This window comes from Semicossyphus pulcher, unplaced genomic scaffold (genome assembly GCF_022749685.1).
Source record: "Semicossyphus pulcher isolate SPU_LCO1_2020_fin unplaced genomic scaffold, fSemPul1.0.p SCAF_7, whole genome shotgun sequence".
NCBI classification, from domain to species: Eukaryota; Metazoa; Chordata; class Actinopteri; order Labriformes; family Labridae; genus Semicossyphus; species Semicossyphus pulcher.
Genome location: NW_027211748.1, coordinates 29,476,050 through 29,495,246, shown reverse-complemented (window position 1 = coordinate 29,495,246; position 19,197 = coordinate 29,476,050). Strand labels below are relative to the sequence as shown.

Below are 19,197 nucleotides of genomic sequence, written 5' to 3'. Positions count from 1 at the left end.
GCTTGCACTCACTGCTAGCCAAATTGTAGCACGCTTGCTAGCTAAACAGAGACAGCAGCATGAGCTCGGCAGAACAGCAGTGAAAGTTAACGATAGTCTAATTCATTACTGATGCAATACTATAAACAACAACCTTATCATGATCATAATTTGTGAATAAAGCTGTTATAAAGTTAACTTTAATTCATTATCCCAGGTACCTGCATTACCTGTATGTCACGTATGGAGACTCCATTAAAAAGGCAAATGCACGCGATGTACGTCCCCGCCTGACCCCTCGATCCCAACAGGATCCGTCTGCGCCGCGTTTCTGGTCCGTCAACGGCACGAGCCCTCGCCCACAGGAAGCGTGTCTGGTCCGCAGCGCAGCGGAGCGCTGGCCCAAGCAGCTGGATTCGCGAGATCATAAGATCGCGGGAGTACTACGTTATCGCGCGAGAATTGAGAAATCACGCGATCACAGCAATGCTAACAGAGCAACACACAAACTAGAGTTCAGTTTGCACCTCCGAGGTTGATTATCTGCTTATCTCGAAATCATTCTGTGATTTTTGTGCCTCAGCCATGGAGGAGTACATAGTTCTTAATTAAAAGTGTTCTTTTTTCGAGATTTCAGTGTGTTGATCTTAAAATAAACTGAAAAAACGTGAGTCTGTACCGGTCTGAACATGGTGTTTTATTTTGAAATGACCGGATGCTGTATGCTGCTTGCGTGTGTGACTTCCTGTTTGGAACGATCTTCTCTGTTGAACTTGAAGCGTGCTAGAAGCGGCCTCAAAAACAGACCCTGTGCGTATCTTTAGCGGAGCAGAGCGGAGAGGCGATTCTGGGACGCGCCGGAGACGGGCCGCGGCGCGTGCTGTGGAATCACGAGCATCGACTTGAATGGGCGCGATCGTCTCCAGGTCGCGGCGCACACGGAACGCGCCGGAGACGGATCCTGTGGAATCGAAGGGTGAGGCTGCACAGCCATCTGCTACTATCGGAGCCCAGATCCGCCAATGATTATAGTTTTTTATAGAATCGGCCAACACGATCAATCGGTCGACCTCTAATTGAGTTAGTCATATATGTTCTTTTATTGATTAATTCAATTTCTTAAAGTTTATCTGACATGATTTTTTGTATTTCATCTTAAAACAGCACAAATGTACAAAAACTCACTTCCTGACTGTATTCAGAGTTTAGTTTTTAGTAGATCCAGTATCAAAATGTTTCCTTGCACTTTAGACAGGCCTGGAAAACAGTTCTTAAAATTTGGAGCGGTTCACACTCCGTTAATTATCAATATGTATTCTTCCATCATACTTCATTAATACTTCATTAATACTTCAGCATGTCGGAGGTTTTTCATCACGCTAACACGCTGTAACCAACACAAACCATCCCTCCTCAGGTTGAACCTGCATTCAGAGATCTGTCTGTTATATCGAACTATCGGTGGGGACGATGTAGGAGCAGGGACATTGTTTGGAACATGTCCCCACCGTCCCTACCCAAGTCCACACCCTTGATTATGTGTACATCTTCGAGGCATTTGTCTCATATTTGAGTTTGCTCCAAGTTTGTAAAATCTGCTGCTCTGCTGCCAGTAGCTTTGTCAATGTCTGTGATTGGTCATATGCTGCAAACCCCGCCCCTTCTATGTGAAGGCCATCATGGAAACCCTGGGTTTATTTAGTTTATCACCACAGATTTCCGACTGTGTCGTTTGATCCTTTTTGTTAGGCTTAGTGAAGCCAGAATATCAAACTTAATCCTGGATATGTTGAACGCGCTCCGTGCTACAGAGAAGCTGCACACGCTCCGACCTCCTGCAGATGATGCAGGAGTTAAGGAGGAAATATGACATGTATTTAATTTAATAAGACATTTGTTCATGTGTTTGTTTTGTTCTTTGCACTTTGTTATAAACTTCTTCATGTGACCGTTTGATGTGATGTTACAAATCTTTATGAATGATCTAAAAAGTGTCAAAGTTCAAGTCCAACTATAATGACCTGTTGTTGTTCCTGAGAGCGAACACACCCTGTCTCCTGCTCTTTAAGGAACGCAGTAAAACCTGAATATCCTCCCTCTTTATCAAACAGCGGCTCCACCTGATCAAAGTATTCTCTGCTCCCTCCCCTTCACTCATCTGCAGGTATGAGGACGGGCATTTTATGAATAACTGTTGAGAGCAAAGTGTCAGAGTTCTAAGTTCAACTACTTTTACTGCACACTGTAAATGAAGATAACACACCCTGTTACACGTTGAAAACTCTTCCTCTTTCCCTGACAGCGACCTCTGACCCATCAAGATAATTCTCTGTTCCCTCCCCCTCATTGTGAACACCTTTATGTGAAACGCTGGAGCTGAAAAACCTCATTCACTGCAGCAAGTCAACAAGAGCAGAGAGTTGTTATCCATCAGAGCTCAGAACCTGTTTCTATCCACAGAAAGAGGAACTATTTGACCGTCACTGAGAGGAGAAATGGCACAACGAGGAAGCCGCCTGGACGAAGAAAAAATCTCTTGTTCGATCTGTCTGGATCTACTGAAGGATCCGGTGACTACTTCCTGTGGACACAGCTACTGCATGAACTGTATTAAAGGCCACTGGGATACAGAGGATAAGAGGAGCGTCTACAGCTGCCCTCAGTGTAGGCAGACCTTCACACCGAGGCCTGTCCTGCTGAAAAACACCATGTTAGCAGATTTAGTGGAGGAGCTGAAGAAGACTGGACTCCAAGCTGCTCCTGTTGATCACTGCTATGCTGGACCTGAAGATGTGGCCTGTGATGTCTGCACTGGGAGAAAACTGAAAGCCTGCAAGTCCTGTCTGCAGTGTCTGGCCTCTTACTGTGAGAAACACCTGCAGCCTCATTTTAATGCAGCTCCTTTAAAGAAACACAAGCTGGTGGAGCCCTCCAAGAAGCTCCAGGAGAACGTCTGCTCTCGTCATGATGAGGTGATGAAGATGTTCTGCCGTACTGATCAGCAGTCGATCTGTTATCTCTGTTTAATGGACGAACATAAAGGCCACGACACAGTCTCAGCTGCAGCAGAAAGGACCGAGAGGCAGAGAGAGCTCGGGGTGAGTCGACAAAACATCCAGCAGAGAATCCAGGACAGAGACAAAGATGTGAAGCTGCTTCAACAGCAGGTGGAGGCTATCAATCGCTCTGCTGATAAAGCAGTGGAGGACAGTGAGAAGATCTTCACTCAGCTGATCCGTCTCATGAAGAAAAGACGCTCTGATGTGAAGCAGCAGGTCAGATCCCAGCAGGAAGCTGAAGTGAGTCGAGTCAGAGAGCTTCAGGAGAAGCTGGAGCAGGAGATCACTGAGCTGAAGAGGAGAGACGCTGACCTGGAGGAGCTGTCACTCACAGAGGATCACAACCAGTTTCTACACGACTACCCCTCACTGTCACCACTCAGTGAATCTACAGACTCATCCAGCATCAAGATCCGTCCTCTGAGGTACTTTGAGGCTGTGACAGCGGCTGTGTCAGAGGTCAGAGGTAAACTACAGGACGTTCTGAGGGAGACATGGACAAACATCTCACAGACAGTGACTGAAGTGGATGTTTTACTGACACAACCAGAGCCCAAGACCAGAGCGGAGTTCTTACAGTACTCATGTGACATCACACTGGATCCAAACACAGCACACACACGGCTGTTATTATCTGATGGAGACAGAAAAGCAACATTCATGAGTAAACATCAGTCTTATTCTAGTCACCCAGACAGATTCACTGGATGGGATCAGGTCCTGAGTAGAGAGAGTCTGACTGGACGTTGTTACTGGGAGGTGGAGTGGAGAGGAGGAGGAGTTTTTGTAGCAGTCGCATACAAGAGTATCAGCAGAGCAGGGAGGGGGACTGAATGTGGGTTTGGACACAATGACAAATCTTGGGCGTTACATTGTGACAACAACAGTTATAACTTTTGGTACAACAAAGTGAACACTCCTGTCTCAGGTCCTCGGTCCTCCAGAGTAGGAGTGTACCTGGATCACAGAGCAGGTATTCTGTCCTTCTACAGCATCTCTAAAACCATGACTCTCCTCCACAGAGTGCAGACCACATTCACTCAGCCTCTCTGTGCTGGACTTTGGTTTATCTGTTATCCTGGATCCACTGCTGAGTTGTGTAAAGTGAAACAGACAGAAGTCATGTAAGGGACAGCGGGTTAACTTCTGTGTTTTAATTCTTCAGCTTGATTTTTATTCATGTTTGTTGCTGAGAGCTGATTGTTGTCACATCTTTGTCACCTGTCAATCAAACTTGATGGGCGGTACTTTGACGTCTTCTCATGTGTTCTGTAAATGAGCTCCTTTAAGTGACGCTCCTTCCTGTGTCTGTTTAGCCATGGAGGCTTTCACTGCTCATGATGATCGATGTTCACCTGAACTGACATTTCTCTGCGTGAAAATAGAAACTTCTCTCTGCTCTAAATGTTTGTTGATTGTTTGTATTGATGCGTTTATATGCTGTTGTTTCTGTTGTGATTCATGAGTGTGAAGAGAGAAAGCATCAGACCTTTCTTTAACGGACACATTTTGTTTTCACCACTTTGTACATTTGTAGAAAATCTATAATCACATTGATATGAAAAAGTTTTGTTGCTTTTTAAACGGATGAAAAATGTCCTCTGAGGTATTTTAAACCTTCAATGATCATGATGAAATCAATAGTTCAGATTGTGGTCAAACAAACTGATGGTGTGGATGAAGTGAATCTGTTGATGAAATCAGGAACAAGAATCATTGAACAGACTTTACTGATGTGATGTGTGAACACACTGAACTTTGACATCATGAATAAACAAACAGGATCAAAGTGTTTCCTTCTCGTCGTCATTGGTTGGAAGCTGTCCTCGATGCTGTGAGTCTTCTCTTCACAGGCGTCTCTTATCAGTTATCTCATCATGACTAAAACAGTTCTACAAGGTTTAACCCTTTAGACCCCAGCACAGTTTGTATATGTTCCTGCAGTTTGAAAGCCCAGGTATCTTATTTTGAAATCTTTGCAGTATTCAAAGTCTCTCCTGAAAAGAGACTCTGGATTCTGCAGCTCAAACTCCCCCGTGCTGTTTTAAGATTCCAGACGGTAAGAGAAAGACAGAGAGGGGAGTCAGAGGGCGCCATCCTCTCTGCCCCCGTTTCATCTGAAGAACTGCAAACTTCCAGTTTTTAATCCCTCAGTGCAGCGGCGTGCTCAGGCTGTTTGAGGGGCAGGGGCCAAAATAAAATAAAAAGAGCCCCAGTTGTATGCCATGGGGGCGACTAGAGTCCACTATAGGCATCCCATGGGGGCACATTGGCTGCTTCCCAAGTCTCTTAAATTGCATCCATGTTTCCTTCACTTGCGTGGTTCACTTGGAAACCAAGAGAGGAGAGAGGAAACGAGGGAATGTTTTTTAAGAGACATGAGATGTCCTTTCCGATGAAGCGTCATGTGCTGCGACGTCCGTTTGTGATGATCGCGTCAGCTGATCACGGCTGGATCAGCTGTCAGTCTGCTTTAACAGCTGTTTGTGTCTGCACACATGTGCTCTGTATTCATTCTAATAAACACACAGTAACAGTGTTTCCTCTCTGTAACCTGTTACGTGTGTAACAAACACCTGCACATGAAGAACAGGCTGCAGTCTGTGTTCCTGCTGCAGAGCCATACGGACACTTCTTACCAGCACTATGTCTTTATATTATTTGTTCATTATTTACATTTGTGATCTCTGATCATCTGATCTGAATTAATTATTTAATAAGCCCAAAAACTGTCTGCTCATGAGCTATGAACATTATTGATTAGGCTCAAAGTTTCAGGATAAATAGAAATCACGTCACGCTGATCAAACCGACCTGATGATCACTCTCACACGTAAAAAGTGTTACCTGCTGACAGAGAGACTCTCCTGCTCCCTCTGAATTCATTCATTCATCTGTAATAAAAGTTAGCAGGGGAATAACTGATCATGACGAGAGGTTTTTCTTTAGATTACATTTAATAGAAATGAATCTGTTTTTGCTACTTTTGATTTTTAGATGATTTTTACTCAGATGTTGACTCAGAAAACAAATCAAATCTGCAGTTAGTCACTGCATTTTATATATTTTACGACAAGTTATGATCAATATTTCGTTCTAAACGATCACAGGTTGTCAAATACCAACTCATTATACCAACGTTGTTTATCGTCGGTTTCAAGGCGCCCTGTAAAGTCTGTTTTAAGGTCCGCTTCTTCCTCTCTGCGATATGAAACTCCGGTGATGTTGTGAAGTTTCACATAAGTCCGATCTGCTGCTGCGTCCAATCACTAACTGATCTGTAATAAGGGGGCGTGTCGGCCAGTAAAAGACTTGGAGGCTGCTCTCGTGTATCCTCGCTTATCGCTCCTCGGAACTCCCTCCTCTCTCCTCGCTCCTCGCTCCTCCGAGCAGCGATAAGAGCTTTGAGACGGTCCTCAATATGGCGGCTCTGGAACTACTTCCGGTTCGGGCGAGGAGCGAGGAGCGAGGAGCTATCAAATAAGAGACTTGGGAAGCAGCCATTGTCTCACATGTAGTAGGTGCAGAGGCTAGTTTTCCAACATGTGTCAATAGTACACTACAAGGGCACCTGAGAGGGCGCTTAATCATTCTTATTTACTACAGGGGCATCATGAGGGCACTTCCACGGTATTTTTTCAAACATGGGGGCCTCAAGGGGGGCAATTGCCCCCCCGCTCCCCTCCTGAGTACACCACTGATTTGCAGGATCTGTCTGAAGTAGTGATGTGCGAGTCATGAATCAATCCTTTCAAAATGAACAACTCTTCTTAATGACTCGGGAGTCACGAGTCCTCATCTCCACTGACTCGTTCACTGACCCACCCCTCCTACCCGCTCCTAGCCACTGCGAAGGGCAAGTTTGAGGCGAGACCAGCGCGTGAGCCCGGTGAGAAAAACACCCGCAGCTCGCTCCGTGCCCTGAGCTGAAGGTCTGACTCGAGTTACAGGAATCACTCACTGAATCACTCACTCGTACCCGCTCCGCCAACATGCCACTGGGCCCCCACCGCACGACGGACTTCAACAACAACACAGTTCCAAATAAAATCATCTTATCACCACTACTCTGTACAAGAGTTATTTTTGTTCACCTCAGAGATGGTTTACGTTGTTTAATGCTGCAAATTTATCAGTGTTAGCGTAGTGCTAAACCAGAAGCTAGTCTCTAGTGCACATGCTCTATGGGCGCTTGGGCCTGTGGGGGATTCAAGCTCTGGGGAACTGCCTCGAGTGACTCGCCTCTCTTTAGTGAGTGACTCATACAAACTGGAGTAAAAAGAGTCGAACGTCCGCTCTCTAGTTTATTGATCGATAAAAGGATGGATGTAACTGCTGGTCCTGTTACGAAAAAAAATCTCTCCTTTACAAACAAAACTATCGACGATGTATTCAGTCATATCTTTGACAACTCAAACACTATGAATTTATGTTTCTAAGTTCTGTTCAAGTGCAGAAGGATAAACAGTCACCGTGTCATAAAAACTCTGCTACCATTTGAAGTTCATCTTATTGACTTTACTGTGTGTACAGTGAGCGTGGGAACATTAATAAGTCTACATGTGGAAATGAAGTGCTGTAAAAAGGCCATGAGGGACCAGAGTTCCTTCTCTTGGCTCTTATCTTCTTCCTCCTCATGGCGCTGTATCTGAAGCCTTCCTGAGAGCCATCAGCTGTTCTCACTGAGTGTGTTTAAATGCACTGTCATCATCTGCCTGCGTTCCTGCTTACGTATCAGAAAAGCTCTCAACAGCAACCTGCTGAAAGTGAGCATTTCACAAACAGAAAAAAAAAACCTCCTGTGAGTTTTTGTCTCACCGAGTTGGTTCCCAGGACCTGCAGGTCTGGCTCTCTGGACTCCAGCAGCTTGGCCACCATGTGCAGGAAACTCTCCACGAAGGGTTTGATGCTCTGAGAGTGACAGGCCATCAGCAGCTGGTCCAGAGCCTCCATGGCTATCACCACGTACCTGTACACAGGAGGGGGGTGGTTCGGCATCAAGGCTTGAGCTGCACTTAGCAGGTAATGAGCTAGCTGCACAAACACCAGCGTAGACAACGTATTTACATCTTAACATCTGTGCTGTCCGCTTTTTTACTTGCATAATCTTTGCGCTTAGACTGTTAACATTTTCAGGAAATAAAGTTCTACGAGTGAATACTGTGATCGTGCAGAGGAGAGCTGTTAAAGCAACAACCAATATGGCCGCCAGTTCACATGACCAAACTGTTGGCTTCCAACTCACATTATGCTGAATATCTGTGAATGATGTTGAAGCCATGTGAATCCAATGTTAGAACTAGCTAACCTTGCAGCCTAGCGCTACATCACACGGTCGTTGCTCTGATTGGCTGTCGCTACCAGCAGCATTTTGGTCTCCATCTGTTGGAAGTGGAATGATTCGTTCACATTCACTGCCCTCTTTGTTGTTTTAATGATGCAGAAGTGCAGCCTGGAGACTCAGCAGCGTTACTGTGGATAATTATAATGCAAGAAACCATGTTCATGTGTTACCGTGGGCATAATGGACACAGCATGTGTAATGCTATGAATTTATTAGAGCTCAAATGGACCCATCGCTCAGATGTGGGCAGTTTAGTCCATCTGGGAGGCGAGAGCTTTGCCAAACCTAACGACAGCTTTGGGGTTTGAGTGACATAACGAACGCGAGCATACGGACATGTCACTCTGTTGCATGGACCGAGTGTTTTTTAGGAGACGCCAAATGGTTTTATAACAACACATGACCGACCACAGATGGGACAGAGAGGGATGTGTTTGTTCTCTGACTGTCAGCTTCAGGGAATAAAAGTCACAGCCAATTAAACACCATTCTGACGTTGTAATCACTGCATTGATTTGGTGCTGCCAGTTGCCTTTTAGAAATACATGAGGGATAGTTTTGTCTCTCAACTCATTTAAATGACTTTCCAGGAGCAGGAGGAATAGATGGTTCAGGGACATGTGACTGAACCAGACTTCTAATAACACATTTAGGTCTAAAGAGCTCCCTCCATTTGTGCTGTTACATTTAAATCAACCCTTCATAACTCTAAGTTGTCCGTGAATGGTGACAGGGTTTGTGGGCACAAAACATCAGATTTAAGAGACGCCCTGGTGCCACAAAGTTTTACCCTCACACTGAGAGCATTGGCACCATTACAGTTTAAGGGTTCGTTTGGACAGGTGAGACATTTGAACTGTGGTGCCGACCAAACAACCGGACCGTGGACCACCTCGGTCCTTTTCCAAAGTAACAACGGTCCAGTTCGATTCAGGTGAGAACTGAATGAGACTTAAAGAAGGACCTGAGCCGTTCGTCTCTATATCGGAAGGTTGGGGGTTCGATCCCTGACTGCTACAGCCACTGGGCGAGGTGTCCTTGGGAAAGACACTGAACCCCAAACCTCTTCTTTGATTGCAACACAAATTATATCGCTCCACTGTCCATCCAGGACGATGTGATTTTCCCTCACAAATGTTCTGTCCAATAGATGAACAGGAGTGTGCTCTCTCTCTCTCTTTGTTTACTTCAGGGAGTTTTCCCAAGTGGGAATTCTGACCCACATCAAAACGTTTGGTCGCTGGTTAAAGCTGCCGTGTGAACACAAACCAAACTCGAGTCAACACTGCAACAATTTGGTCTGATTCAGATCAAACAAGCGGACTTTAGGTGTGACAGCAGCCTTACAAACATCCCGTTTCTTTTGCACTAGCTTTCCCGATTCTCTGGCATCGAACTTCTGCAGCAGGGAAAGAGCTTGAGCAGGCGAAGCACACTGGACACCTGGACGTCTGTGTCGGTTGCTATTCTGGTTACCTTTGGGTTTTTAGAAGGGAAAAAATGTTCTTTTCTGCACCATCAATAATCCAAGTGTACAGCAGACCTCGACTCTTACTCTTTTATTGATTACGTTGTCACGTTTAGGTTTTGTTTTAGAAAAAGTTAGGTAAAAAAAAAAGGCTGAACTAAGAGCAGAGAAGATATATGCACCAAACAACTTGAGTTTTAATTGAAAATATGTGTGTCACGTAAGGAGGGCTGTGTTTAGTTGCATTAAATTGCCTATTCTGTATGTTTTACGTAAGCTTCAATTTGAGTTTCAAACAGCTTGAATTTCTCTTGAAGTGTGAAAGAAGAAAAGTGGAGGTCAGTCGTCACTTGCCCGTAGCGGTGTCGCACCACATCTCTGCTCAGCCTCTCGGCCAGGTACGCTCCGATCCTGTCCAGCTTCTCTGGAGCCGACACGGCGTAGAAGGTGAGCTTCTCCATGTCGGATTTACTGAGGCCATCCTGCAGGAAAACAGACAGTTACTTAGTTATCCAAACATGCCCAGTAGAAGAGTTTTGGACTGGATCTTTACTTGTCTTGATCCCACTTGTTTATTTCCACGTTTGAAGTTTGGAGTCTCCCGACAGAAAACTGACTTTAAAGAGATCTAATCACATTACACCCACAGACTATAAGACTTTACAAAGACCGGGTATCCTGCACGGTCACTATTAAGAAAATTCAACTAGATTCTTGTTGAGATCATTTCCCATCATGCACCAGGTGGAAATTTAGAAGAATAATAAAAAACAATGGAGCAGAAACAGAAGCAGCTGTCCTTGTGTGCAGTAGTTTGTGTTATCTAAGGTGCTTCAGGCTGTAATGTTGGCTGGGTTAGCATTGCGAGCTAGCAGACTGCTAGCTCTGTACTTCACACTTTCACCAGTTTACCAAAGCTAACCGCTGCCGTGCTAACCGCTAAGCTGCACTAATAGCAAGCGAGTGTCACATTCAGTCAGGATGTGGTGAAAGCAGTCCTCCTTAGAACGCCTGCATGTTTACTCTCTACCTGGTTTGCTGCTTCCTGTTTGGTGCTGGAGAGAGCGATCCCATTGGTTGTTGATATTCTGAAAGTCATTGAACTTCTTTACCTGCCTGAGCCAAAACTAGAAAACTTAGAATAATAATAAACCCGTTTAATTTGATCATAACGCGAAGACGAGGAACATTTTAAGACCACCTTACACCAAAAGACGGAGATGACAGGAGGGGGACATGACTCCGGCTGCAAAGGTCTTCTGGAGTCCATGTTTCAACAGGTGAGAGACGTGTTGGCAGCAGGAGGGGGACCTTTTTATTTGGGGTAACACTGCTTTGTTTCCAGTGTGCATCTGTTGCAGTATGTATCTCCTCCCATCTTTTGTCGTCCATCAAGATGCTGATTAAGTTTACGGTCCAGACTTACTGTCTCTCCTCCTCTTGGTTTATTTGAGACATACATTATTAGGAATCTAACAAACACATGTCAAACTGGAAATATAACCATTAAAACCATGAAAACCACTAAAACCACTAAAACTTCTCTTTGCTTTGGTCCGAATCCCTTCTGCTCCACTGAAACTAATCAAACGGCTCCTGGAGGTCAACACAGAACTGTTACTTTGAAAGTTATTTTTAGATGCATTGCACTTTGTAAACTTGTAAAGGACACAGCGTGAACTTCAGCATCATCAATATAAAGATGGAGCTGCCAGGTGTCATAAAGAGGAGGGAGTTAATTCGAGACCGGCTGTCCCCCGAGTGTCTCCAGCTCCTCCGGCTCTCAGCGAGTGATAATTAATCTGACAAGGTCTCGACCATTCGAGCGTTTCGATTCCCCACCGCACCTGTTTGCTTACACCAGAGGCCCTTGAGGAAATATTAAAGGGATGGCTGAGAGATGTAAAAAAATAACCCTCTTGTGTACGGGACAAACCACGTACACATTTAGCAAATTAATTAACAAGGGTGAAGGAATCAAACGGGTGATAATAAGTTGTCGTGGTCCTGTTATTAAAGTCGTGTCATATTTAATAACCGGATTTATCAAAGACTCAAGCGTTCGTGTGGCTCCTCCGTCCTCCAATTGTTTCTTGTTTCTCTGATTAATGATAATGTTAAACACTGCAATGAAAGTTCTGCATTACTTGTAACTCATGTGACCTGGTGTGTAAACTATTCAGAGGAAAATATCTAAACACGCAATGATTCTTTTTTGGTCGCTTGTGGGCAGCGCGAGGATCTTTAAACACACCTTACAGACTCTTATAGAAACGCTGATATGGACGCGTTCAATTAGAGTAGGGTTCCCAACCCCCGGTCTGCGGACAGGTACCGGGCCGTAGGTCGTTCAGTACCGGGCCGCGAAACAGCTGTCTGTGACAATCCAAACATATGCGGAGTCAGAACCGTCGTGTGGGCTGTGTGACGTGTGCAGCCGCACAGGGCCTCGCGCCTCTAAAGACACCTCAAAAGTCGCCCAATTCAGCTGGAAAAAGCGCAGACCTGGCAACCCGTGAAACATTGATCAAGAAGCCTGATGCCGCTCTACAGCTCTGTGTTTATCAGTGAAATATATGAACTACACAGCATACGGGCACGTGACAGCCTGTGGAGACGACATTTATACTTTAACTGTGCGCAGAAATACGGACGGATCGCAACGTTATTGATTCAGGTATGAGCATCAAAACACACACAGGTCTGCGTCACATCTGCTCCTCTCCTCACGTCCGCCTCCTCACGTCCGCCTCCTCCCCACGCGGCGTGATAACTCTGATAAACTCCGCGTGGATCACCTCCGGCTCTTCTCAGTCACAGCGTGAAGACGTATTTTATGCTTTATAAAAGGTTTTCACGGAAATACGGGACCGATCGCGACGCTATGAAGTCAGGGGCAGAGCCTGAGAGACACACACAGATCGACGCCTCACCGCGCTGCATGGTTATAAACTGCTCAGTGCTCCATCACATTATAAAGTCAGATAAACTGGTGTCGGCTCGTCCCGTATTAAAAACTTCGATGCAGTCTCCTCACTGAATAAATACAGACACGATCCGTCTGTATTTCCATGTGTGTGACCGTGATTTATGCACATGCATGTCAATGAGCAGAGCTGATTCACAAGGATCGGGAAGAATACCTAAAACTTGCCTCAAGATACTGACTGACTCTGTGGGTTCAAGTACAAATCATATTAAACATACGTATAACCTCCATTTCTATTTTGTGTATTAAAGGGATCTGATTACGTTTTTATTCAGTGTTACAGAAAGACATTTTCAGCGCTAATATCCCAATTTGACTGGAGCTCAGACAAAGTCGTTCAGATGGTGCTAATCTTCTAACATCTTTTGGGATCATGGCTCTCATCTCATTGGATTGTCACTCTGAAGGCAGTTGTACAGCAGCGACAGCCCAGCTCTTTGTATCAGGTTTCATTGCCGTCCCTTGAGGGGAACTTTGATAACAACACAGTAAAGGCGACCACACGAGCAACATCAAGAGGAAATTATTGACCAAAGCATCAGCAAACAGTGAAGGTGTACGGTGGCCTTTTACGCACAATTAAGTCTGACAAGTCTGATTACTATAATACCCTTTGATATAATAGAGGATGTGTTACTTACTTTGGGGTCCTCAGGGAAGATGTTGTCCACCAGGCGTTTGTACCTCGGCCTCAGCGGCCCACAGCAGCCACAGACTCCTGCAACAAACAACCGAGACGTGACCGTTAAAGACAGCACTGACTCACTGACAGTCTGTAATAAACTGCTGCAGTTCAGTTACAGTGTGAGAGCATGATTCATGTATACATGTAGTAATACTCTGCCCCTGCACGTACACGGCCCCGACTGTCGCTTGCACAGACATTTTTTTATTTCATGCACTCCAGCCTTTTTTCCCCCCACAATCAGGTAGTTTCTTTGCACCCTTCAAATGTTCTGCTTTCTTTACCACCTGTGCAATAAAGGGACCGTTACTGTATGACCCTGAACCTTTTAACACAAAAGCCACACGTATCTGTAAAAACAGGTGTACAGATGTCCGGCCAGCACGGCTCCAGCAGAGCTTATTTTCACAACTTAGACGAAGCTAGACGACCTGATGACGCAACCGGCTGCAAGACACATCTGTCCTCTCCTCCGGGCTCTCTGATTGGCTGAGACCATCCGAGTTTACTCTGGATTCAAGAGGTGGTGTGATAGGTCGTCTCCTATTGACGGACATGAATTAGTATTGCCAACAGCAGCCTGTTGAGCCAGCCTCAGACTCCGGCTCGAGGGTGTGGGGCGAGTAAGTCAAAGTCACAGCGGGAACGATTACAGAGAAGCCGACCGGTCGTCCAGCAGGAAGATGCAGACGCCACTGAGGAGGAGCGTCTGACTGCGATGTGTTCACTGACATTTAAATAAACTTGTGCTTTCGTACATTCACAGTGAGAGAAAACTGTGAGGGCTCTGAACTGGGTCTGTCCTTTAAAGTCTAAACTATCAATTCACTGCAGTCCAAGACGTCTTTGCCCTTCTCCAGATAAAGTCCAGTCATTAGGTCCTCATGACCCGATACATCCGCATGAAGTGATCCTAACAGGGCCTTGTGCTGGGGCTGCAGCATAAATCCTATTTCATTCAACGTGTGCAAAAAGCTCCCAGAAACACAATAAAAATGTCAGATCAAATCACCATCATGACTTAATGTATATTTACTTCCTGCGTGCAGAGATTTGTTCCTGATCAATGACCGTGACCGTCAGAAGTGAGCGTCTTGGCTGAAATGTCAGCGCTTCAGTGTCCGAAGGAGCAGCAGACCACAGCTGAAAGGTCACGGCAGCGTTCAGCTCCTCTGACAGGCGATCAATGCAGAGTGGCTTTTAGCATGAGAAACCAAACTTCACCCGGAGCAACACAAACACAAAACAAGCAAAGAAGACACACAGGGCCGAAGGAAGGACGCCAACTCATGTCATCCAACCAAAACGCCACCGACACAAACACTCCCAGGGTACGCACGCAGCTCTCAGGCGACGGTAGGTCACCTTAACACTTCTGGAGTTTATTTCTCTTCGACTTCGCAGCACAGTTTGAGTTAGCCCCCGGGGGTCTGTGGATTAATCAACCTCATTAAGGCTCGTATCAACGGTGTGTCGCCAAAGCAGCCTTTCCAGAGCGAAGCGTTCATTATGGACCCTGCAATTACCTGCCGCATTAGGGCGCAGAGCGGCGGGGGAGCAGGCTGCTGTGTGAGCGTTAAGTGTGACCGTGTGTGATGGAAGGCAGCTCTGAACGTGAAGATGTGAGGAAAGCGCCTCCAGAAACAGACGACCAGACGTCTGCTGACGGCTTCTGGGTGCTGTGTAATGTGGCAGAGCTAAAGTACAAACCAGAACTGGTAGCTAACTTTAAGGACGCCTTTAAAGACTGTACTTCAAAAAGAACTGAACCATACAAAACCCTCTGAAACAACGGCCCGTATGATACCTAACAATGCACATTTCTTTTGTGTGTGAAATCCTGTGAATGCAACAGATACAGAAGTCTGCTTCTAGGTACCCTTAGCATCTGTTTTTATATCCTGACTAACACTTGGGAGATCTGTTTCAAGGTAACCTTTGAGTCTGCTTTAAGGTCTTTCAGTTCACTTTCAAACACATCTGTTTTTGACCACACAAGGGCCTAATTCAGTAAAGGATTGCATGGCTTCTATGCCCACTAATCCTGTGCAAGTGACACAAAGAGACTCCAAGCACGCACAGAGGGTTGAATGCACCCCAAAGTGCACTGCAGAGCACACAGCATGTCTGTGCTCCGGAGCCGTTTGCAGGTACCTAAGTGAGTCATTATGCAGACATTCGGGGCGAATTTAGCCCCTTTGTATGCAAATGAGCCTCGTGGTAAAAAGCACCTCATTCACAAACAGCAGCGCTAACAGCACCGCGCAGTTAGAGAGAAAATATCACCGCCTGCAGAGAGCTGGTGGGAACTGCGGCTCAGTGTTATAAGGGCTGTCACGCTCTGAGTTGACACTGATCATGATCAATAATTCCATCAAATCTGCAAATACAGTCTGTTAATAATATTTTGTCATTATTAATGTAATGGGGAGATCAATTTTGTCCACGCGTGGAGACGGTCTGCAGCCGACACGCAGGGCGGGGATTGTTATCTGGTCGAGCGGCTGTTGCACGCTCGCTCAAGAATTGAAGCTGCGTCACAGACAGTGAAACGAGTCCTGTCGAGTCTTTAAAGTAAACTGTTACAGAGCCGCCCCCTCCTCTCCCTGCTCGTCATCCATCTGTGCATGGAGCTGAGCTCCGTCAGTGTGGAGCTCAGCTGAGAGCGCAGCAGAGGGCGGAGGTGCAGACAGCTTCTCTCCACAATCAGACACAAAACAAGAGCAAACATCACGGAGCTGTGAGACTGTCTGGGCGTGCAATTCATTCTTAGTGACTTCCCCCTAAGCGTCTGTTTTCCTCTGTAGCACCTGGTTCTATTTGTATCGAGGTACCAAGAAACATCATCGACACAAAACAGTCTGTTGGTTAAGTTTAGGCGCATGGTTACGTTCAGTAACACATCATGGTGAAGTGAGTGGTGAGTGTAAGTCCTCCACGGGTTTAGACGTCTTATTGGCTAAAGATTATGCAGCCTTCATATGAACTATAGTGTCCATTCATTTGTTTTGTAAACTTGTTCAAGAGCTCTATTGTTTCCTCAGCGCACATAAACCCAGACATGATCCATCGACTCTCTTGGAGTCAGTCCAGGTTTCTGTAAGAGCCACCAGGTCCAGAGGAAGTGACTGAAACATGAGCAGCATGAACAGTGAAGCTGCAGGCCGTCTGTCTGACAACATGGTGTCACTTTACAGGAAAACAACAAGGACACAACTGAAACCACGACCAGCCACAACCATCCAGCCACTGCAGGTTCAGTCCGGCTTGTGCAAACTTCAGCTGCAGCAGTTTGCACCTGCAGGATGTAGATTTGCTCACTACAGCTAAGGAGCCCTGATAAAATACCAGCTTCCTACAGTTCAGTTTTGTCCTTACAGAGGTAGGACGAGGTTTTGGCAAGAAATTAAGTCAAATCTGGAAAGCAAGGAGTGTTCATCAGATTGGGAATCAATCAAAGTCACTCTATAATTCGCTGATCAGCCAGAAAGTCGCCTAAATATCGCGTGAAGTCAAATTAAAACAGCGCCGGGTTATAAATATCTTACCGAAGTCACCAACTTACAACCTTCACACTCGAAAAGGTGACGATGCATGGACGAACGCGCACACATGTAAACACACACACACACACACACACACACACACACAGACGCTGGGCTCCTGCAGAGTCACAGCATGTGTGTGTGTAGACGTCGTAGATGAAATGAAAACAGCTGGGAGGCAGCGGCTCCTCCTGTGCGGTGCGTTCAGGGACAGCATATGGATCGGCCCGGCCTGAGGACAGAGCGGCGGAGACGGAGGTCATGTGGGAGCTTTACATTTTGAATTCCATCGTCTGCGTCTGATTCGCTCCTCCGTGGCCTTAAATCAGCTTAAGAATCTGACTGTGAGAATGTGAGTGAAATAACGGCAGAAGATCGCTGCCTCGAGGTGAATTCTGCCTCCTCGTGGTACCGACAGGGTTCTTGCAGCATCTTCAGAATCTTGTTTTTTAAGACCTTTTTAAGACAACAAATACAATTTAAGGCACAGCCCCACTATCACCAGCTGCTGCTGCTGCATAGCACCGCTGCTTTTGAGATCTCATGTGAGATTCAACAGCTTTCCCCCACCAGAACGTCTTTCAGCATAAATTGCACCTTGCGTCGTTGTTTCCTGCTAGCGCCAACCACCTCCGAAACCTCTTCTTCCAACCACTGTTTGACTAAACCTGCATCAGCTCAATTATTATATCTAACCACAAAACACGACAACAAAACGATGTCACGCAGCCAGACGTTACCGTTTGTGGCTGAGCAACGTAACGTGAACACGTAGAGCTTGTGGAGTCTCTGAGACATTACAGTCAACTGCTTCTATTCTGTTGGTTACGGTAATGTCAGACCGCTGCGTGACCATTCTCCCATCAGCCTTAAGCTTTAATACCTTCTGCAAACTTACGGTAAATTTAAGACAATTTATTTCCTTAATTTCCCTGATTTTAATATTTTAGGAGCCGTGGGAACTCTGGTTTGATTGCATATCTTAGAAGCATTGATCGCACGTCATAAAATCTACATTAAAACAGAAGTACATGCAGTTTAGGATCGAAGATAATACACTAAGCAGAAATAAAAGCCGAGCTTCAAAGTCCACTCTCGCTCATCATGCTTGGCCGTGTCCTGTGCAGGAATATCTGAGCATTTCGTTAAGCTGTGGCATTTAAATAAATCTCCTGACTGCGACCAGCCCGGTCAGCTTGTTTGTTTGTGCAGAGGCACCGGTGGCCGAAAATGAATGACAGCAGCTCCAAATTACATTAAAACCCATTCTGGCTAAGAGCATCGCGGCTTCAGTACAATGATAGAGGCGATGCATCAATTTGAGCGTCCAGCTATAGATCTGCAGAGAAGGCTGCATAATCACGGCGCAGAGCGGGCCGGAGATGGAGGGATTTCGGTGGGCACACGACTGAGAAATTACACCCCAACACAACTAACTCAGCTGGCTGAGAAGATGCCATTACAGGCGGTCAAATCATCATGCTGCAGCGACGTCACCCAAAGGCAGAGAGGAGTTAACATCATGTCACTGTCACACGCACGGACATATCACTCTGTACAGATCAAACAGGACGAATACAGACTGTTTAAAGACACCGCGTTGGACTCTTTATCCAGTTCTTCCATCGTCACTGATCTAAACATCTTGTTAACACGTGTTTTCATCAGAGTTGCATGCTGGGTAGAGCTTTTTCATCAGGGAGCAGACTCGAGTCGAGTACTGACATAATCTTTATTGTCTATCGATTCCTGCAGAGGAGAGCCGATGGCCCCCGAACGCACCGCACACTGAACAAACAGACAGAGGAAAAACAGACCAACACACGCAGCCTGGCGTGAGACGCTGAAGCTCAGCCCGTGTGCTGCAAACTGAAGATGTACAGCTTGTGTAATTAGTGCATAAGTTTCCTGTTTAGTTTGTGTACACAGACAGTTTGAAAACCAACCTCCCCGACTGACCAGCCTGTTTAAAATGGAAAACATGCAAGCTAGAACCGTCATTCTTTCTGTAAAGCCGAATTGATTGTTGTGCAGGTTTGTTTCCTGTCAGTCTCCGTCATGAGGTCGTAGGGTAACTCTCATGTGTGATGTAACCTCTGGGGCAAACGGGGAGCATAGAAACGTGTTT

At 45.9% G+C, this 19,197-nt stretch overlaps 2 protein-coding genes across 4 annotated transcripts in view; one reads left to right on the top strand and one right to left on the bottom strand.

The window, feature by feature from the left end:
- The window catches only part of efr3a (EFR3 homolog A (S. cerevisiae)), a 146,132-nt gene that overhangs the window by 88,200 nt on the left and 38,735 nt on the right, over positions 1 to 19,197 (bottom strand). For all 3 annotated transcript variants that reach the window (XM_069684296.1, XM_069684298.1, XM_069684297.1), the window contains exons 3-5: positions 13,481 to 13,557; positions 10,205 to 10,332; positions 7,857 to 8,007 (exon numbers count right to left, since the gene is read on the bottom strand). In XM_069684296.1, the coding sequence (XP_069540397.1) occupies positions 7,857 to 8,007; positions 10,205 to 10,332; positions 13,481 to 13,557 (356 nt within the window). The remainder of the gene's footprint in view (positions 1 to 7,856; positions 8,008 to 10,204; positions 10,333 to 13,480; positions 13,558 to 19,197) is intronic.
- Positions 1,909 to 4,815, top strand: LOC138611353 (tripartite motif-containing protein 16-like). Its single transcript, XM_069684413.1, has 2 exons — positions 1,909 to 2,143; positions 2,282 to 4,815. The coding sequence occupies exon 2, from the start codon at positions 2,475 to 2,477 to the stop codon at positions 4,164 to 4,166; it is 1,692 nt and encodes a 563-aa protein (XP_069540514.1). The 5' UTR covers positions 1,909 to 2,143; positions 2,282 to 2,474; the 3' UTR covers positions 4,167 to 4,815.